Consider the following 22,837-nt stretch of genomic DNA (forward strand, 5'->3'; position numbering starts at 1 on the left):
CGCGTACCCAAAGCTCCTTCACTCAGCCGAGCAAGCTGCGGCGTCATCCAGCATCTTAGTTTCTTTTGAGCGCTTACAGCTCACTGCGGTCGATTTGGTAGATGGGTTTGCTTTGCTCTTGGCAGTGTTCTGGGCATTTAATGTCAAGTACACCCCAAAAGCAAAGCAGACTTGTCTGCTCCTTGAAACACTAATGGGGCTTGATCCTAGCGAGCGCCTGCCTAGTGTGTTTCGGGCAGCCACAGCAATCACAGCAATGACTGTGAAATAAAAGTTATCAGTGTTGTACATTTGTGGTACTATTTCTTGAAGCATTGTTATTCCAAATGCAGACTGAGCACCATGTTAATGTGCAAACTGTAGTGTAGTCATAAAGTAGTTGTATGAGCAAAAATCATTCTGCTCAAAGATCATAATCCATTTTGCTCATTACTCTTTTGTAGATGTAGAGCAGGTAGATCCTGCGAAACATATGACCAACTTGCTCTGAAGACTATGTGAAATAACAAAATTGGTAGGGTAAAATGAAAACACGTGACTCTCCTTTCGAAAGAGTAAAATAACATCTGAGCTGATACTCCTTGAAGAAGTGTAGTCACTCTAACAAACGGAGTCCTGGAACTCTACCTGAAAGAGGGCTGGGATGCTGCTTCAATGTGGTAGCTGTACACCCTCGGAGAAGTGCCTGTACTCTATTGCGGGAGTTGTCCAGTATTCCATGAGTAGGTGTTGGATCACTCTTTGTCTAGAGGGAGAAATTTTGTTCTGGAAAAAGGAGTGGAATATGGGACAAGCGAATACTCCTCCAAAGTTTGTTCTGGGCATTCCTCTTAAGTTCTAAGAGTGTGCGCGTTAACGGCGATGGCAGCAATATATCCACCAGTATTAATTCTAGTGTGAAGTACTTTATTTTGCCCGTTTGTTTCGTTGCGTTTTATAGCCCATACACAGATTTGTTGCAGCTCCCGTCGTAAATCTGCTCGTATATGCAGGAGTCGTTGCAGGCGTTATAATACTCGTCCTTGCATGCCGATGGCATAGAAGTGTTCGCTGGTGGTTCGCCGACAAGAAGCATGCAGGCATATCCTGGAAAATTAAAAATCGCGTCGCATGGGCTAAACTAGAAAGACTGGCTTTTTGCAAAGAGTCAACAACATTATCATCATCTTGTTTAAATTTACTGCACGATGCAGACCCCTCCAACAAATTTCCAGTTAGCAGTCTCATGCATCAGCCATCTCATTCATTGTGCATCAATCTCATGCAACGCTTATGAAGAACACATTGAATATCCCTGATCTTTCCTAACGCCGCCATATTTCCCGTTCATGTCTTTCTCATAAAATATACTTCACCTGTGAATGCCTATAAAAAACGCCTTTTCTTATCCCAGCCTATTTTTCATCCCGCATGAACCACCGTTTCAAAGTTGGCGTTTCAAGCTTCATTACTCATCCTTATTCCGATTAATTTGTTCCAAAGACCACCACGGACTGAGACCACCTTCCCGCCTCCGTTGAGTCTATCACTGCACTCGACGCCTTTAAATCTGCTGTGTATAATAATCTAAATAAATCTGCCATTCTGCAGATGTATTTTTGTTATTCACCCACTCCTCTCTGTAAGGGCAATCGGCCCTGAGAGTAAATAAATGAAATGATAATAGTTATAGTCAACCAATCTATCAAATTTTCCTTCCCCTACGTGCCGATATAACTTCAGTCGGCCGTGTGCTGCGTTAATCATGTCCTGTAGTCCACTCAGCTCCACTCGATCCACTCAGTCACCTCCTAACGATATGCATTCCTGCCTTATTACCGGTTCCGACTAAGATACTATTCATAATCTTTTCTGCTTAGTCAACTGTTCTCTATCCTTGTCATTTCACATAACAGTTATTGTCTTCCTTGCAATGCATCGCTGTTTTATGCAGAACTTGACTTCATGTTTTTCCGTCAACCTTCTAGTTTCTGGCCAAAGGTTTATCACTTCTTCTTCTATTCTCTTCTGGGATAATGCCAAGTTGTTTATGAGGAGAGCACCACGCATGCCGTATACACTTTACGCCGCTCTATACACGCCGGTTATTTCAGAGATATGGTTTGAGGCTGTGCCTACTTCTTGCGATAGATGTTTCCATTGTTTCCAACTTATATTTGCTATTATTTAGTGTCTTACCATAGATACGCTTTGGATTGTGACTTTTCTGTATAGCAATTTTGTTCACTGATCTGCCTTTAATATTTCGGCGTTCACTAATGCGCTGCAGATGCTCACTCGAGTTTAACTTGCCATGCGGTTACTTCGACTATTTACGCGAAGAGCAGCAACACAAATCCGAGTCATGGGACGAAACGAGCAAATTTGAATATGTAAGAGGCCATTGTCCAAATGATGTGACACGTTCGTAAGGCACGTATTATATCTAAATCCCTGAGTGCAATCAACAGCATGTGTATGCCGAGCTGTATTCTTTTGAAGAGTCTCTGTGCTGTACTTTGGCAGTCTTGGCTTAATATTGCGTGAATTTCTTTCGTGCAAGAGCGTAGTGGCTGTCGACCCCCGACTGACATTATTTAGGGCCTTCGCACATTACACCTAAATAGTCTTGTTTTATTGTGTGTATCACTGCTGATGTTCCTATTTTAATAAATACCTATATTATCTAAGGGGGGTACATAACCAGACTGGCCATATTTTACTCATTTACTACGTCCCCAGAGGTGATATTGACGGTTTTCTGTTGGTGTGATTATTGTATACTTTGAGGTAAACATTGCAAAACCCATTGTTGCGCATTTATTAATGAAGGAAGATTCTTTTTTTTGTTTTATTTTGTAAACTCTTGGTTAGCAGCGCACTTTTAGCTTTTCAGTAAAATATTTGTTTTCCTACATTCCCTAACGCAATGAATGATATATTGATAGCTTTGCTTTATTCTTGTACAATTAAGGTTAAAGCATTGCATACAAGTTCTAGGTGACATTGTTTTAGTGTCCATTATCAACGCGAAAGCCTTTAAGCGTTAATACTCGTCGCCATGCCTCTGTCCCTCCTTCTGTTACATCCGAAGTGAAAGTAGTAACTGGTCATTACTAGTCACAAGTCATGAACTAGTCATTAACCAGTCACAGCTAGTTATCATTTCTGGTCAGTAATGAGAAGGCAAGACGGGTTAGACGTAACTGGTAAGTCATGACTAGTTAGTCATTAACCAATGATTAGTCATGACTAGTTAGTTATTAACCAGTCATGACTGGTTAGTCACCGTAGTTATGACTGGTTGGTCGTCAGTCAATCATGACTAGTAAGTCATTAAACAATCATGTCTACTTAGTCAACTAAGTAGTCATGGCTAACTAGTGACCAACTAATTAGTCATCACTAGTTAGTCATAAACTAATTATGAATAATTAGTCTTTAACCGATAATTACTGCTTAGTCATGGGTCATGCCCATCTCGGCTAATTAACGCCTAATTAATCACTAATTAGTCGTGAATACCGAATCCAAGTCGTCCCATAGCTTCCTTGTGTGTGCCCACGGCCGTCGTCTCGCTGGTGGCAAGGCTTTTACCTCGCGCACTTTAGATCGTCAAAGTGCCCCCTGAACTTTTACTACTTGTAAACTTCGTCCTTAGTTTTTGTGCTCCCATGATAGGCGCTTCTAGTGCGATAAACACTTGCAAAACGGAGCCCATTAATATGCCGTCCTGCTGACCTGACCACCTTTGGGATTTTAAACCCCATTAACCATAAACCAAGGCATAAACGCGTGATTACAGTCAGCATAATCTGTGTGGAAGAAGAGTATAATTTTCTTGAAAGGGAGTGATGAAGGGCCAGTTTTCTTCGTTACCCCCGGTATAATAATGGGCGTGTGAGGTTCGCGCGGACAGAGCAATGGAGACAAGTTTTGCGCCCATGAAGTTTTGATTGGACAGGCGACTGGTGGGCAGCTATAAAATTGCTGTTGTGGCTTGCGGTCTTACTGCCAGCAAAGAAGGCAGGTGATCAGGATTGCGGTTTTGATGTCGAAATGAATTCATTTCAATGACAGATGTGCACTTCGAAAATGGGCTGTCGTTGGGAATGGCATTAGTTACAACAGTACAGCGCGCAGAGGCCTTTGTATAAGTGCGCAAAAGAGTTGTATTCTACGCAGTTACGGCCACATGCGTTTGCCTAGCATGAGTTTAATAATGCATGTACACTGAACGAAAACTACCGAATGTAAGCACTTTGTAGAGCAAATGTATTGTATTGACCTTAGAAAACTCCACCAAGGGCGCTATGCTGGAAGGCCCAAGTTTGCTGAAACTCGGAATCTTCCCGAGTTCTGGCGACGCCCTCAGATGAGTGAACTAATGGTAGCAAGACAAAATCCCACCCTCGTCACGCCTCCAGCTTCATTGGGTTATCTGGATATATTCCGTGCTTTATCATCGCATCGGCGCCACCTCATGGCCTTCTTGGGCGGTCTACAAAGAACGGGTCGCGTGAGCCAACCGCCGGTGCACTTTTCATTTGTCTGTCGCTCCACCAAGTGCATTGCGTGTGCAATTCAACGAACGAGGTTTGTTGAATTTTATAATGCACTTATTACACCTTTATAAGCATTTTATAGTGTGCAAGATTTGGATATAAAGCGCTTTAGAGTGATTCATACATTATTAAATTTTCCTTTGTACCGCGAGGGAACGCTACCAACGCTACATCATGTGCAACGCTAGGGCTAGCAACGCTGTGAAGGCTACGGAAGTAGTCCGCAAATAAAATAAAGAGCGGTGTATAACTCTGCGCTGTTTTGTGGCCGTGTGGTCTAACGCGGCGCTCCGGAGGGTCGACAGGCAATGGCAGTGCGTGGGTTCGAATCCCGCATAGTTAAGCTTTTTTTTCCCACATTTTTTTTTCATCGCAAGTTGAATTTCGCGTGACTTGGAGAAAACTCGTTTTGTTCAGAATCGCTTGAATATTATTCCGTGTTCTGAAAGGAACAGGATGCATCTGTTCATTTGATGCATACCGCATACACCATACACCATGCATACACCACCTCGATATGGCCTGTTTTCTCGTGTTAAGTGTTAAATTTTGAACATAGTATTGATTACCACAGTGACAGCAAATAGTACTGCCTCAAGAGTCAGCTTGGCTCGATTTCCCTGCTCTCCTAGAAGAGCAGAAGCTGCTCAGGCAGGATTTTCATGCAGCCAGGTACAAATAGTTCCAAGCTGTAGGAGCGTCAAGTAAGAATGCAGAAAAAGTTGTACAACGCTAGGAAAAAATATTTCGAAAGAGCAAACAATAAATGAGACAGGACAATAAAGAATGCTGACCCCGCAGTGTTTGCGAGGAATGGTTTATTCTGGAAACAGCCAGTGGCATGGATCACAATGCACACAAATTAAAGGACACGTGCAGTGGATGTGCACCAACACACAATCAGTCAAGTGCTCCAAAACTGAAAAAAAAAATGTGGAGCCATCGAACAACACGATTTGATAAAACGAAAACCTGACCAATGTACTAACAAAGACGTGACCCAAAACAAATTCACACTCAACTGAGCAAGAGCCAGCTTGAAATCATTCACACCTCCGAAAAATTAAGGAAAAAACATACAGTACTGGCTACCTCAACACTGGCACTGCATAACATGTCAAAACGACCAGAGATTGACGGTAATGCAAGACAGCACCAAACCAGGAATTCCTTTTCAGGACATGAAGATCAGAAACCCATACATACCATTCCCAACCCTCACACACAAAATGAGGCCAATGCCTAGGGGTTTGTGAAGTTCGAACTTTTTGGACAGCATAATTGAATAAATTTCTGTTGAGTTAGTCGAACGAATCAAACAGTATATGTTCAAAATTATTTTAAACGAATCCAATTTACTCTCAAATTTTCATATACTTTCCGAATCCGAATAATTCACTCAACGCTTCATTAAGCTCCACCGTATTTTTCTGCAATTAAACTTACAAAAACTGCACACATTGACGACGTGTACCAGTATACGTATTATAATTAGAAAAGTACTATTTGCACTCTCTTACAAATTCTACTTCTCTACAGACACTATTAACATGACCACCTCAACACCTACACTACAAGTTACTGCCCAATACAATTTGATGCAACGAATTGCAATGATGCAATTATTTGATGGAAATGTTACAATTTCCTCGGTAGACTGATCGACACACACACCCACATATACAGATATTTCACATTTCCGCACACACGCACAAAGGTGATCACAGCAAGCCGATGAGTCCTCTCTCTTTCGTCGGTAGCATATGTATTACACATCAATTCGAAGTCAGGCAAGTTCCTCGATGCCACTCAAATCTTCATCACTGGAATCGGTGCTCGACTCATCAGAGGAGGAGTTGCACGAGTCGGAAATGCTGAAGACAACCGGTTCAATTTCAGCGTCAACAATCATATCGCGTTGCCATGCTTCAGCCTCAACTTGCTTCACATGAACACAACAGTTATGCCAGTTTTCCTGGTTTACAGACGCCAGTGCTTCCGGCAGGAGCTTTTCCACTTCAGCCAAAGTGAAACATTTATTGCGACTTACGATTATGAATATTGCATAAGAATGCAATCTGCCAAGTGACACAAATGCTACCGTTTCAAAACCCATTAAAATGCATGCATGAAATAGCTGGAAAAATCCATGCACCTATTACGTGCGCAAACATGAGGTAAAAAAAAAAATTATCTACACTGAGTGTAAAACTGCTCAGTTACTGATAAACGGAAGCGGTTTTTGAGGTTTAATACCCCAAAGTAACTCATTTGGTCATTTGGTAACTTGGTACCATTTGGTAACATTGGTAACATTTGGTCATTTGGTAACTCATTTGGTCAGTAAAATATTTGGTCAACACTGTTCCCACTTCGAGTTATAGATCAATTCGCTCTCGCCCTACCATAAGCTTGCCGTCCCGGTTAGCTCAATTGGTAGAGCGACTGCTCCGGTGTGGCGGTGGTCCCGGGTTCGAACCCCGGACCAGGACGAATTTTTCTTTAACTACGAAGTTTCTGTGAAAGCTGTATAGCTTTCCTTTGTGGCCGTATGGCTGCGCTCGGGTGGACGTCAATGAGTAATTACTCCCTTATTACAAATCTACTCCACCTTGGGGGATTCCCCAAAAAAAAAAAAAAATATTTGGTCAACACTGTTCCCACTTCGAGTTATAGATCAATTCGCTCTCGCCCTACCATAAGCTTGCCGTCCCGGTTAGCTCAATTGGTAGAGCGACTGCTCCGGTGTGGCGGTGGTCCCGGGTTCGAACCCCGGACCAGGACGAATTTTTCTTTAACTACGAAGTTTCTGTGAAAGCTGTATAGCTTTCCTTTGTGGCCGTATGGCTGCGCTCGGGTGGACGTCAATGAGTAATTACTCCCTTATTACAAATCTACTCCACCTTGGGGGATTCCCCAAAAAATATTTGGTCAACACTGTTCCCACTTCGAGTTATAGATCAATTCGCTCTCGCCCTACCATAAGCTTGCCGTCCCGGTTAGCTCAATTGGTAGAGCGACTGCTCCGGTGTGGCGGTGGTCCCGGGTTCGAACCCCGGACCAGGACGAATTTTTCTTTAACTACGAAGTTTCTGTGAAAGCTGTATAGCTTTCCTTTGTGGCCGTATGGCTGCGCTCGGGTGGACGTCAATGAGTAATTACTCCCTTATTACAAATCTACTCCACCTTGGGGGATTCCCCAAAAAATATTTGGTCAACACTGTTCCCACTTCGAGTTATAGATCAATTCGCTCTCGCCCTACCATAAGCTTGCCGTCCCGGTTAGCTCAATTGGTAGAGCGACTGCTCCGGTGTGGCGGTGGTCCCGGGTTCGAACCCCGGACCAGGACGAATTTTTCTTTAACTACGAAGTTTCTGTGAAAGCTGTATAGCTTTCCTTTGTGGCCGTATGGCTGCGCTCGGGTGGACGTCAATGAGTAATTACTCCCTTATTACAAATCTACTCCACCTTGGGGGATTCCCCAAAAAAAAAAATATTTGGTCAACACTGTTCCCACTTCGAGTTATAGATCAATTCGCTCTCGCCCTACCATAAGCTTGCCGTCCCGGTTAGCTCAATTGGTAGAGCGACTGCTCCGGTGTGGCGGTGGTCCCGGGTTCGAACCCCGGACCAGGACGAATTTTTCTTTAACTACGAAGTTTCTGTGAAAGCTGTATAGCTTTCCTTTGTGGCCGTATGGCTGCGCTCGGGTGGACGTCAATGAGTAATTACTCCCTTATTACAAATCTACTCCACCTTGGGGGATTCCCCAAAAAATATTTGGTCAACACTGTTCCCACTTCGAGTTATAGATCAATTCGCTCTCGCCCTACCATAAGCTTGCCGTCCCGGTTAGCTCAATTGGTAGAGCGACTGCTCCGGTGTGGCGGTGGTCCCGGGTTCGAACCCCGGACCAGGACGAATTTTTCTTTAACTACGAAGTTTCTGTGAAAGCTGTATAGCTTTCCTTTGTGGCCGTATGGCTGCGCTCGGGTGGACGTCAATGAGTAATTACTCCCTTATTACAAATCTACTCCACCTTGGGGGATTCCCCAAAAAATATTTGGTCAACACTGTTCCCACTTCGAGTTATAGATCAATTCGCTCTCGCCCTACCATAAGCTTGCCGTCCCGGTTAGCTCAATTGGTAGAGCGACTGCTCCGGTGTGGCGGTGGTCCCGGGTTCGAACCCCGGACCAGGACGAATTTTTCTTTAACTACGAAGTTTCTGTGAAAGCTGTATAGCTTTCCTTTGTGGCCGTATGGCTGCGCTCGGGTGGACGTCAATGAGTAATTACTCCCTTATTACAAATCTACTCCACCTTGGGGGATTCCCCAAAAAAAAAAATATTTGGTCAACACTGTTCCCACTTCGAGTTATAGATCAATTCGCTCTCGCCCTACCATAAGCTTGCCGTCCCGGTTAGCTCAATTGGTAGAGCGACTGCTCCGGTGTGGCGGTGGTCCCGGGTTCGAACCCCGGACCAGGACGAATTTTTCTTTAACTACGAAGTTTCTGTGAAAGCTGTATAGCTTTCCTTTGTGGCCGTATGGCTGCGCTCGGGTGGACGTCAATGAGTAATTACTCCCTTATTACAAATCTACTCCACCTTGGGGGATTCCCCAAAAAATATTTGGTCAACACTGTTCCCACTTCGAGTTATAGATCAATTCGCTCTCGCCCTACCATAAGCTTGCCGTCCCGGTTAGCTCAATTGGTAGAGCGACTGCTCCGGTGTGGCGGTGGTCCCGGGTTCGAACCCCGGACCAGGACGAATTTTTCTTTAACTACGAAGTTTCTGTGAAAGCTGTATAGCTTTCCTTTGTGGCCGTATGGCTGCGCTCGGGTGGACGTCAATGAGTAATTACTCCCTTATTACAAATCTACTCCACCTTGGGGGATTCCCCAAAAAAAATATTTGGTCAACACTGTTCCCACTTCGAGTTATAGATCAATTCGCTCTCGCCCTACCATAAGCTTGCCGTCCCGGTTAGCTCAATTGGTAGAGCGACTGCTCCGGTGTGGCGGTGGTCCCGGGTTCGAACCCCGGACCAGGACGAATTTTTCTTTAACTACGAAGTTTCTGTGAAAGCTGTATAGCTTTCCTTTGTGGCCGTATGGCTGCGCTCGGGTGGACGTCAATGAGTAATTACTCCCTTATTACAAATCTACTCCACCTTGGGGGATTCCCCAAAAAATATGGGGGATTCCCCAAAAAATATTTGGTTAACTCAAGCGAGGAGGCATGCCATGGTGAAGGGCTGCCAATAACTTCAACCATATGGGGTTCCTTAACATCCACTGACACTGCACAGTACACGGACCACTATCACTAATAAATGGGAGAACATTCCATTAACCGTGACATGCATGAAAGCAAAAACAGCATTCTTACAACCATTGTGTTCAATACATAATGTGCCTTCCTCGTGAAATAGTAGGCCTTCACCACGTCAGAGCTGGACTTCGAAGGGGCCTTTACGCCAATGTAGGTCCTGTCGACGCATCCCACGACGTCTGTGATGCCGCCGCGCAGAAGGAAACGCTCCTTAACATACGCACGCTCGGCCGCAGTCGTGGGGAAAGCAACACACCGCTTCTGCACAGCCGCGTCGATAAGCGCGTCGGAGACAACCCTCACACAGCGGCTCACATTGCTTTGGTGGCGTCCAATAAAACGGTCTGCGCCGACGCTCCCCTGGAAGCTCCCGGTCGCGAACAACCGGAGGACGCAGAGGACTTGCTGTTCGAAAGCGAATGAGGCCCGGTACGCACTCTCCGCAGGCATGGGTCGCCGCCTAACTCTTTACACAACCATCGTACCGATGTTTTGGAGAGGCGAAAATGTCACTGGAATTCGTCGTCCGCCATGGCAGTAAACGGGTCCAGCCGGCCGTACTGACATTTTCCGTCATAGGAAGCGATGACCCAGGCTGCTGCTGCTGCCGCCATGACAGTCCCGAGATGAATTCGGGGCACTTCACCGTTCACGAGTTTAGCTCCGAGTTCACCTGTCAATCAAAACCATTGTTCACGCCCCCGGCGTGCCGTACATAAATTATAGGCGTACGCGCTTTGGGTGGGCCACTCCCAACATCCCTGCCGGCTACAGGTATGCTGCGCGGCTGTGCTGATTGCTGACAGACATCGACGATGTTGACCATCGAAATATAACAGGCAAAACGGACGTCATCGCTGATTAATCTAAGCACCTCTGCGAAGGACACGCAACGTGGCGACAGCCGCCGATTTCTTCGCTCGCATACCAAGATTACGCAACACTATAGCCTGTTGCAACCACGTAAGACACAGCACAACGCTGACGGCGCACCACACCTGCTTGCAAGGCGTCAAACCCGGACCGCGATGACGAAACGGTGCTAGGAGCACGTCCTACTCCAACAACATGGCACCACAGGTGTTTGGCTTGGCCGTGCTTTCATCGGTGATAAAGCTCAGCATCAACGTGTCAAACACATCCGGGATCGACAAACGGTCGCTGTTCTAGAGCCAGTGCAATAAAGAGTTTGTAACTTCCAGCACGCAAGCACTGCGTACTTAACAACCGTAACACCTTTCTCTGTTATAAGTCCGATTCCATTATTACAAACAGGATCCCTCATCTGCCCGAACGATATTATTGCGATGTCACTGCGGTATACAACGGCGATTGACGTTAGTGACAAAACCAGTCCGCAAAACCTTAAAGTGCACGATGTAAACAAATACTACTCAGATACGCGCGCCACCACCTTCAGAGCTTTTAGTCAGCGTCTGATGACATAAGATGAGTTGTGTCGCTGGGTAGCACGCTCTTCGCATCCGCAGCGCACTAAAGAGGCGTCACACATAACAGGCATACGTAATGAATCATTGAATACAGCCAAACAGCAATTTTTTTCTCACACCGCATCACAGCCGCTCGCAAGGCCAATTTCTACTGCTGAGGTTCGCCAAGAGCGTACTAAAAGCAATGGTTGGCCATAGGGGGGTGCGGCAGCGGCCGTAGCAGCGGAGAACTCCACCTGAGGTCACTGCAGAGAGCAGCAGTGACGCGGGGGGGTGCAATGCAGCCCAGTTTTTTGTTGTTGTGTATTATGCAAGCCAGAAGATGCATGACTTATATTTTGATATACGACACAATAAAATACATTATCGCAATGGCCGAAAAATAAGTCAGATTCAGCGTCTAGTAGTTGCCCAGTCTTTCCAGTCGAAGGCAGCGCTACCGGCGGCGTGTCAGTGCAGGAGCTCTCATTTTCGGCACGGCCGGTTGCCGCTCTAGTTCGTATGCAAGCCACGCTGCAAGCAATAGTCTCAGTATCGCCACTAGCGGCAGAAAGTGTCAAATCTTTGTTAATTTCCTAAAGCTATACTTTTCAACAACGCTTCATTGGATTCAGATTTTAAAATACATTTGGAAATGAACAAAATGTTCACAATATTATCTGTTGCCTTTTAACGTGCTCGAGAGAAGAGAAAGGGTTGATACAAGAGTGCACCTAGTGCGCACTGCTTGTATTCGGAAATGGAGAGACAGATAGAGCTGAAAGAGAAGACCCGCCTTTGACGCGCCCGAAAAGGCGTGTCAAACAGCTAGCGGCGAGTGTGCAGATAGATAGCAGAGAAGTCACGATTTCGCGATTGCTGATATGGCGCTGATAACTTCAGGTAGCGCTGCGGCCTGGTATTGCGCAGTGTATTGTGTTTTAAGTGTGAAACAGGCGCGCAGGGTGCGCTTGTATCGCCTTTACGTGGCTTTATCTCTACATTTTATTGTCCGCTGCCTGCGCACGTTCCGCGCTATCTTCGTTCACTGACTGCCGTCATCGCAAACTCGGATGAAACTCGGGCGAGCGCCAAACTCGGGCCTTCCGGCATAGCGCCCCAATATACTGTACTGAAATATCTCACAGGTAAGCAATAGAAAATAGCTTCCTTTTCAGTCAGGTGCAATGAACGTGGTGCGCTACATTTCGATGTAAGAAAATGCACAGAACCCGATTAATTTTACATTACAAGTTGGATAGTACGGTTTAAACTAAAATTAAGCGATGAAAGTGCGCCGAAATTAGCTTTTGAAATTTTGTTGTTAACGAAAAAAACTTCGTATTTTCACATGGTTGCGCACTGCGACTTGGGTATTGAGAGAGAGGTCCAGTCGCTCAGACGAGAAAATCAGCAAAGTTCGGAAACCAAGGCAGTTGCTGTACGTTTCAACGCGCCAATATCTATATCAGTTGCGCTTTTTAAGGTGTTAATCCATCACCTTACAATCATGTGCACTCTATGAGGGCGCCCAATGGGGACAAACGCCGTCTACTAGCATAACGTTGTTCACTGCCCCCACACATTAGGGCAGCTACTTGGCCAAACAGGGTTCCTGATAGCAAGTAAAGACACTCGAAACTGGGCTTCAACAGCACAGAAAAGTACAATCTTCTGGTTAGTGCGACGTTAAGGTGGCAAGTCCATCTCTCTCGCCTACATGCTAATTATGTGACACATCGCACTGTCACTCTACCAGGAGCAACATCAATAACAGGGTATTCTGTAAATGGAAACCAATATTTCACTTGCAATTTTTCGTGGCAACCAACGTTGGCCTAGAAATCAACATTGCTACCTACTGGACTCTTTCGCGCACCTAGAGGAGCGCATATGTCCGCATGTTTAGAGAGCTGCATTATATTTGGTGTTATTTCTTACAGGCAAATTAGCGTCATATTAACGAAGAACAGGGCTGAATTTTCCACGATAAACTCTTCGGTTGATGTGATACTCATTTGTTAGCCCGTTCACACAATATTTAAAGTAACAAGTCTGCAAGAGTAGCCTAGTTCCCACTTAATGTTCGGCCGCCGATTCCAAGTCTTCGATGAAGCGGCACCGACTTCGTGCGCCGCGTTCTTGGAAGAACTTTCCAGATAAAAAAATTCATGGCGAAAATGAGTATCAGTCGCTTTTCCTGCTGAACGGTAGATATTAGTTCACTGGCGCAGCCTAGTAGAGCAGGGGTACCACCGAAACCCAGCCATGGCCTCTCAATAAATGCTGTAGCGCTGCAAAAAGCAGGCGAGCTATACCATGAACGATATTTCTAAACATTTTCGACAACAAAAGAGGCAGTGTTCCATATGAAGTAAGTGAAATGAAGTTTATATACACTTAGTTGAAATCATAATAGTTTTTAGGCGAATAATTGATTTCTGGTGTTTGCTTCACGTCAAAGGAAGTCCTTTTCTACTCATGTCATCTTTCAACTAAGTGTTTGGTTTGGTTTGGTTTGGTTTATTGTGGTTTAACGTCCCAAAGCGACTGAGGCTATGAGAGACGCCGTAGTGAAGGGCTCCGGAAATTTCGACCACCTGGGGTTCTTTAACGCCAGGTGGTCGAAATTTCCGGAGCCCTTCACTACGGCGTCTCTCATAGCCTCAGTCGCTTTGGGATGTTAAACCACAATAAACCAAACCAAACCAAACACTTAGTTGAAAGATGGCATGAGTAGAAAAGGACTTCCTTTGACGTGAAGCAAACACCAGAAATCAATTATTCGCCTAAAAACTATTATGATTTTGTCGTGTCCGGTCGCTGTGTTGAATGCAGCGAAAGACGCACACGGTACTTTAAGACTTCGTTTATTTAAAGCCGATGAGGGTGCGACCAGCGTCGACCGAGGCAGGAGCCGAACTGGCCGCCCGAAGAAAGGAGGGAGCGGAGAAGCGTCCACGGGAGGGAGTGGCTTCCCAGAACAGGAGGAGGGTGCGGGGCGCACCGTGGGGGGGCATCTGGCGACAGCGTGCGACGAGGGGCAAGTGGTCGTTAGGAGGAGGATGCGAGTGGTCGTTAGGAGGAGGATGCGGGGGCGCACACACACAAAAGCAATAAGGGGACACAACACTTCCTTCCCCCTTAGAAAGTTGCCTGGTATCGTGCAGGGGGTCGGCGCTCACGCGTGGAGGCGCGCTGGCTTTGTGCGCTCGGGGGAGAAACACTTGTAGGCTGGCTGTTGTTCGCTGTGTCTCCTAGGTCTGTCCTGGGCGAAGTCTCTTCTTCCGGGAAGAGGTGCCAGGCTATGTGGGAAGATGGTGCACGTGTTCTCTCCGCTGGCGGACAGCTCTCAGACGGCGTCGTAAATCTACGCAGCTGGTTGAGATGTCGGCGTGCTACTGTGCCATGTATGTTGACGAGCCAAGAGCGCAGGCCTAGGCGTCTGACAATTGTAGCTTCCTCCCAGCGTGGCTTTTTCAGAAACTGTCGGGCGAGGACGCGCTGCCCCTCATTAAGCGTGCCGCAGCGCGGAATTGCTTTTTCTTCCCGGAACGTCTCTGCCTTTGGCTCGGGGAGGATGGCTGTGAGCTGGGTTCGCATTTCACGCTCGAACATCATTTTCGAGGGGGTCTCGCCTGTTGTGCTCTGAACCGTCGTGTGCTGCTTGAAGAGAAAGCGCGCAAGGCGGCGCTGCAGCGAGCCTGTCTGATCTCTTTCAAGGGCGCGTTTTAGCTCGGCTACGTAGCGCTCGGCTTGTCCGTTTGTCGCTGGGTGGTAGGGGGCCGATGTAACTGATGAGATCCCGTTGTCGCGATAAAACTTGAGGATCTCCGCAGACACAAACGGTGTTCCGTTGTCCGACACTACCTTGCGCGGCAGGCCGAACGTTGCAAATAGTGATCGGAGGTTGTCAATGACTGCTGCCGAAGTCGTCTGTCCCATTTGCCTTATCTCAAGCCACTTTGTGTAGGCATCTACGACCACAAGGAAAGTGCAGCCCTCAATTGGTCCTGCAAAATCAATGTGCAGTGTGTGCCATGGTGTGTCTGGCTTTTCCCATTCTGGGACAGGAGCTTTCGGCGGGGCGCTCCGGCTGCTCTGGCAAGGCTTGCATTCTCGCACCACTGTTTCGATGTCGTTGTCAATGCCAGGCCACCACATGTAGCTTCTGGCACACTTTTTCATTGCAACGATGCCCCGATGTCCGGCGTGGATGAGAGACATAGCTTGTGCGCGTAGTTCTCTCGGCATCACAACTCGGGACCCAAATATGATGCAGCCGCGATGGGTGCTCAACTCTGTAGCTCGCCTGCGGTAAGCGTCGAAGTTGTCCCCTTTGAGTTTGTGCACGTTGCCTTGTTGAACAGCTGTGTAAACTAGCCGGAGAGCTGCGCACTTCTGCGTAGATGCTGCAACTGTGCCTGCTGTAAGCGGAGGTTCTGGCAGTGCTTCGAACATCAGAACGTCTCCTGGTGGAAATGGTTCGTCAACAGTTGCGTCTAGTGGCAGACGGCTTAGCGCATCGGCGTTTTGATGTTTACTCCCATTGCGGTAGACCAGAGCGTAGTCGTACGCTGAGAGTTTGATGCACCAACGTGTCATTCGCGGAGACAAAGTTGGTGGCATAGGCCTTTGTGGTCCCAGAATGCCCAATAGCGGTCGGTGATCGGTTATAAAGGTCACCTTCCGGCCGGCAATGTACTGGTGAAAATGTGTCGCCGCGTAGACGATGGCTAGCCCTTCTTTGTCAAGTTGCGCGTAGTTGCGTTCTGCTTGCGACAACGTACGTGAGGCGAAGGCGATGGGAGCTTCCCTTCCTTGCTCGTCAGTTTGCGATAGAACCGCGCCGACTCCGTACGGTGATGCGTCGCAAGCCAAAAGCAGAGGCTTCCTTTCGTCGTAGTGGCGGACGACTGTACATCTTCGAATCAGGTCTTTCAGGGCATCGAATGACTGCTGATGGCGTGGCGACCATGTCCATGTCACATCTTTCCGAAGGAGTTGGTATAAGTCGTTGGCCACGGTAGCTCTTTGTTCCAAGAACCGGTCGTAGAACGTCAAGAGTCCGAGAAAAGCCTGTAGCTCCTGCTTGTTTGTTGGAGCTCGTGCTTCTGTGATCGCTCGCACTTTGTCCTCGGTAGGGTGAATGCCTTCCGCATCAATTCGGTGTCCCAGAAATTGCACCTCTGGCACCGCAAAACAGCACTTCGATTTGCTTATGCACAAATTAGCGTTTGCTAGCCTTTCGAGAACGAGCTCTAGGCGCACTGCATGCTCTTCAGTGGAAGTGCCACTGATGATGACATCGTCAAGGTAGACACAAACTCCTGGGATGCCCTGAAGCACTGTCTCCATGAATTTTTGAAATATGGCCGGGGCTGCAGCTACGCCAAAAGGCAGTCGCTTGACTTTGTACAAGCCTTTCAGTGTGTTAATTGCCAATAATTCAGCAGTTGACTCGCTCACCTTCAGCTGCTGATACGCCTGGGTGAGGTCCAATGTGCTGAAGACTCTTGCGCCACGTAGTACACTGAATACTTCTTCAGGTGTCGGTAGCGGGTAAGAGGACGCTTTAGTCGCAAGATTGACGGTGCTCCGGTAGTCTCCGCAGAGGCGTATGGTTCCGTTCTTCTTGCGAACTACGACAAGTGGTGTGGCCCATTCTGAATGCTGCGTCGGCTCGATGACACCTTGCTGCTCCAGTTTGTCCAACTCTTTTTCAACTGAATCTCGGAGAGCAAACGGCACCGGCCTGGCCTTCAGAAATTTGGGTTGCGCGTTGTCCAACAACTCCAGTGTGACCGGGGGCCCTTCGTTTCCTGGAATCTCTTCCGAGAATACTCTTTCGTATTTCTCTTGCAGTTGCTCAACCATGTTCTGGCTCGGCGTCTGGTGTATGCCGCATATCATCACGCCTAGTGGAGAAAACCAGTTTCTCCCTAGAAGGCTTGATCCTGTGCCCTTCACAACAAGCAGAGGTAGCGTATGGGTCTGGCCGTTGTAGTTAACCTGCACGTTGGCAGAGCCCAATAGTGACAGATTCTGTCCTGACCACGTTCGCAGGTGCGTGTCGTCTTGTTGCAGGGCGGGTGCGTCAGATGGCCATGAAGTTCGGAACGTGTCCTCACTGATCAGAGTACAGGCTGCGCCGGAGTCCACCTCGAACTTAATCAGCTGGTGATGTACGCTTACTTCTGTAAAAATCTTCGGTCGCGTGCCGAGATTCATGGTGTTCAGGTCGTACAACACAGATGGTGTTGCTGATGTTGTTCCATGGAGATCAGATAGCGGCGTATTCTCTGAGGCGTTGACGCTGTGATTAGGCTGGGAAGGTGACTTTATCTTGGCAAGTCTCCGTTTCGTAATGCATGCTCTTTCGATATGCCCTCGCTTGTGGCAAAAATTACACGTGGCTGACTGGAATCGACATCCCTGGGGGTTGTGTTGGTCGTCACACCGCCAGCAGCGTTGTGCCTTTTTGACCGATTTTGCAACAACAGAAGGCTTGCGCACCTGGTTGCTTGTCTGGTGTACCGGCTCGGTGTTCCGGCGAATCCCTCTCTGCTGGTGACCGGCGCTCTCCGCTCGAACGGCGATGTCGTAAGCTTTGCTGAATGTGAGGTCCTTCTCAGCGAACAGGCGCTGCTGCAGTGACTCGTCACTCAGTCCGCACACAAATCTGTCGCGTAACATCCCGTCCAAGGGAAGCATGGTGGTGTTAGCAGAAGAAGCTGCGTCTCCCTCCTGCCCGGTAGCTGTTGTCGACAGCGTTCCAAAATTGCAGTCGGCAGCGAGCTTCTTGAGCGCGGCTACGTAGGCGCTCACAGTTTCTCCTCCCAGTTGATCTCGTCGTTGGAAGCGAGCCCGGCTGTAGACCTCGGATGGCCTTGGGTCGTAGTGCTTTTGCAGCGCTTTTACGATGTCGTCGTAAGACACTGCCGCTGGTGTGCTTGGCTGAATAAGGGCGCAGACAGTATCGTAGGTCTGCTCCCCGCACAGCGTCAGCAGGTTGGCCCTCTTCAAGGCTGGGTCTGTGATGTTGTTAGCTTCAAAGTAGAACTGAAGGCGTCCAACCCACGATGACCACGATGAGCCGTTGAACTCTGGTATCTGATTGGGAAACCCTCGCGTAGCCATGGCTTGTCAATAGCGTTGCGTAGCGCGGGTCGAATCCACTTTCTCGTCGCCACTGTCGTGTCCGGTCGCTGTGTTGAATGCAGCGAAAGACGCACACGGTACTTTAAGACTTCGTTTATTTAAAGCCGATGAGGGTGCGACCAGCGTCGACCGAGGCAGGAGCCGAACTGGCTGCCCGAAGAAAGGAGGGAGCGGAGAAGCGTCCACGGGAGGGAGTGGCTTCCCAGAACAGGAGGAGGGTGCGGGGCGCACCGTGGGGGGGCATCTGGCGACAGCGTGCGACGAGGGGCAAGTGGTCGTTAGGAGGAGGATGCGAGTGGTCGTTAGGAGGAGGATGCGGGGGCGCACACACACAAAAGCAATAAGGGGACACAACAGATTTACAAATTGAGTTCTTCAGTCGCTAGAGATCAACAAACCAATATTTTTTTTCTTAATACCTGCGGCTGATACCTTGTTGTGTTTTGCGCAACATTCTAGAATGAAATTTTGCTGTAATAAAGGATAATAAAGCAGCAATATTTAAGCCTTACTTAAGTGTATAACTGCGTGAACATTGCAAGAAGGGCAGGTGTGTAACAAATAAATATTTGTTCGTATTGTAGTAATACTCACCATTAAAAAAATCGGCCACGCGAAGGATTAGGCAAGAATTATAATCCGAGTAAATGACCCTAAAATCGCTGGGATGCCATCTTTCTGTTGGTGAAAGACATGTGTTATTAGAACAACATCTTATAAAACTTGCAATGTTTTAAAAAAGCGCCGGAAGAGAAAAAATAGAATTTTTTTTCGTAACCTTGTTGATTTTCTGAATATCAAATTGTCACCAAGTTAATGATATAAGGGTGCGGTAACTTCGGAACATAAACTCAAAGAAAGAAAGAGGCAGTTTGTGACTGGAGTGCCTGCTACTGTCTCTTGGTGTATTCTTTGCTTCAGAGGTGAGCGCTGTGAAGGTAGCAAGGACGACATAGGCCCCCTAAGAGGCATTCCGAAGGGATCTCAAATTTGGTACGATATTGTTATCTGCTACCCAGATTACTTAAAGGGCGCTACCATGAACTTTGCTCCCGCCTGCCCCACTCCCCTATGGAGGGACTTAAACGCACTTATGCTTTGTTGTTATCTGTTCTGAAGCTTGCGGCCCCAAATGCGTTAATAAACGACAAACTAGCCCCTAAAAAAAGGCTTTCTTTCGTCAAAGTTCAGGGTAATACTTACAGTAAGTAGTTGTAACTCCAACTGTACAGTAAAACAAAAGCCACTCCTCTAGTGGAATCTCATAGAGGAGGGGGACATATGATAAAAGAAAGGTCACCGCTGCAATACTTGCTCCCGTTGCAATGCTATCAAGGCATTCCAGAGAGATAATATGCATAACAAGCCAAAATGTAACCAAATCTCTAGCACACCACAGGGAAATATTTATTGGCAGCAGGATTGCTGCCATTCGCTGCCCACTGACTTTGCTGCACTATAATCGTGCATAGAATGCATAATCTCAACCATGACAACTTTCAGAAACTGTGTTTTATCACGAAAAGAAATCCAAAATTGTAGTTGCCACAAGCAACTCACTAGCCAGTATAAAATATGTAAATTTGAAGTTAATACATTCGGCAGCCCTTAAATATTTTCCACCTCTGATCAACGCTTTCAAAAACAATGATATTTTCTCAGCCAATTTCCAACCTGAAATGCTCGCATGGTTTTACAAGAGGAATAAAAGATTTTCATGTTGTACTACAATAAAGCTATACACTTGTTTGGAAAAAATTGGGTGTGGCTAGCTTGCTATCACGATGGTTGGTCAGGAGCATATGAAACTGCCGGTTCATGGTCAATTTTATAAATATTTTTCCTCACTGTAGTTAAATATCAACGCATGCCGTCCACTTCAGGAGTGATGATTTTAACCAATAATTGGCATTACGCCTTGTATTGCAGCAGAATGGTCTTCGTGGCGCAGGGATGATTACACGCGTAAGGAAGTCTGCTATATCCTCATACGACCACCACTTTGGTTCATGAATCACAGACACCTTTTCATTTGAAGAAGGACCACGGTGAGCAAACCTAGGAGCTCTTCTCGACTACAGGGATGGTTACCAAAATGTATTAAGGTTTTTTCTATTTTAGCATAATTTCATGGAAAAAGTACAGAAAAAAATTGTAGTGCACACTTAAGCTAGGCCGTCAGGTTAAGACGCAGTAGCTAATGGGTTAATGTCCATATATGCAGAATTGCGGGTTATCTTCTTGAGATTCGTTATTCCATGGCAGTCCTCATACCATGCCTGGCGCAGTAACACAGCGGTGAAGCGACGCGCTAGAACCCTGCGATGGTAGGTGCTGCCACCGGTGGCACTTGCGCAATCCCGGCTGCTCTTCACAACAACAACTCGCGACCAATCATTAATTTAACTGCCGCCTGCTATGTCGAGCAGTTTTCTCACAATTCCGTGGGCACACTAGTTAACCTCCCTGCCTTTCCTCATCTACCTCCTCCTCCTCCTCCGTGAGCACACTGTAGTGATGCCACATGGTCGCTTGACCTAGCTGGTCCACCTATATCCTAGCTTGCGTCTCTGGGGAATTTACGGGGATTTTATTGCGAAAGCAATACTGCTCGCAGTTTGAGCCCTTCAGCGTCGTCCCGGCGGTGTAACCACGTTTGGCCTTTAGCATGACCTCCGCTGTGAGGAAACGACAGACAGAGAGAGACAGAGCCTCAACTCATCTCGTCGCGGTCGTGCCGGCGTAACCACGCCGCGCCGCGCAGCTTCCGCGAATAAAAAAAAATAAAATGATAAAAAAATAAAACAAAAACACAAATAAAGAGATATAAAAGAAAATAAAATCCTAAAAATGAACAAAAATACATCAAAAGAAAAAAAAAAACAAAGGAAAAGCTGAGCATGGTGGCAATTGCCACCACCCCGTTTCATCCATCCAGCGGTTATCCGCAACCTCGGCCGCCGGCTTTGGCCGCTTAGCTCGGAGCTTCTAGACAATCGTCCGTTAGCGTCAGCCGCTCGTTTTGGCGACCGAGGCACGCATAAATCTCCCAGCACGTGGGGGCCCTCGTGTGGTGAGTATAATGCCATGTAAAACAAATGGGAAAAACTTTGATAAACATAAGCTTTACTAAGAGCACTACCAAGACACACCACGAGCCAAACCAGGCGCAGCCAGGGCTATTGCTATCGCAACTTACCGGGCTTAACCAAGCTAAGCCTCTGCCAATTTTTTTCCCTCACGATCAACGACGCTGTCGACGCCAGATTGTCGTCAACACGAGCTCCAAACTTTATCGCCTTAATAATGCGCGCTTTCCGCGAACTTTCCGCAAATCTTAAACATCGTCTTCATCAGTTGAGTGCAATGCTTGATTGTTACAGTTTTTTGTGGCCGCAAATGTCTAGCACTGTCACTTCGATTGTCGAATACTCAACTTTAGTCTAGCAGCGAGTAAATGCAAATGTGGCTTCTAACGCAAAACGTATGCTTTTAGGTAAACACATCAATGAAAAAATAGTTTCAAGAAAGCGTTGCGACAAGGTAACTTTTGAGAGGTGATATATGATACAAATAAAGTTTTGATATTCAAAATCATTGAAATCAACAGTCGCATTAGAAACACTGAAGATTTTTTTAATTATAGCCATGCCGCTGGTTAGCATGCCGAATAGCAATTTCGAAAAGTACGTGGTATCTAATCATTTTCTTTTGAGGTGCCTACTTGCCGCATAAAAGCGTAGGTCACTCTTAGGTGTGAAGTAGCCGAGCTTCCGAGTTTTCTTTCTTGTTTGCCTGAGACAGTCGCAATCTTGTACTGATTTCTCACTAAACCCTTTGTTATTCATATCTTTGATTATTCAATATGCTTAGCAGCGCGGCAAAACATTAACTAACGCAAGCCTCGAGTAGAAATTATCTCAGAAAACGTCGGAACTCAATCAGCAAGAAGTACCAGTAGCGCTTCGAAGCCGCCGGGAGGTTGTAAAACTTACCTGCTGCTGAAACTGACTACAAATATTGCACGGGAAAGACTGAGACCGAATGTTCGGCACATAAGCTGCTTAGCTGGCACAACACAAACCAATAAATTGTAAATACAATCTTACCTGATGTTTGGCTCGCGTTAAACCCATTGCTTATGTTGCGTCCGTTTGGAGGCGTTGTACGGAATTCGCCGTAATAGGGCATTTCACCGCTTTTAAGAGCAGGAAACCGGGAACAACATGAAGAAAATGAGCGTTGTTGGTAAAGTGCACGTTCTGTACTGAGTTTATCTATTCTTCTCATGCAGTAAAATGAATCACAAACAGTGAGAAGTTCTTTTTTATAAATGGCGCATGGAACCATGCACTGAAAACA

General features: G+C 46.8%; 1 protein-coding gene across 1 annotated transcript in view; it reads right to left on the reverse strand.

The window, feature by feature from the left end:
• Window positions 1–910: 910 nt before the first annotated feature.
• Window positions 911–22,837, reverse strand: part of LOC149333660 (uncharacterized) — a 40,006-nt gene continuing 18,079 nt past the window's right edge. Inside the window, exons 3-5 of the mRNA XM_089557776.1 lie at window positions 22,585–22,673; window positions 19,070–19,153; window positions 911–1,086 (exon numbers count right to left, since the gene is read on the reverse strand). Coding sequence (XP_089413902.1) covers window positions 935–1,086; window positions 19,070–19,153; window positions 22,585–22,673 — 325 coding nt within the window. The 3' untranslated portion in view covers window positions 911–934. The remainder of the gene's footprint in view (window positions 1,087–19,069; window positions 19,154–22,584; window positions 22,674–22,837) is intronic.

Source organism: Amblyomma mixtum, chromosome 8 (assembly GCF_055824585.1).
Source record: "Amblyomma mixtum isolate Tamu chromosome 8, ASM5582458v1, whole genome shotgun sequence".
Taxonomy (NCBI): domain Eukaryota; kingdom Metazoa; phylum Arthropoda; class Arachnida; order Ixodida; family Ixodidae; genus Amblyomma; species Amblyomma mixtum.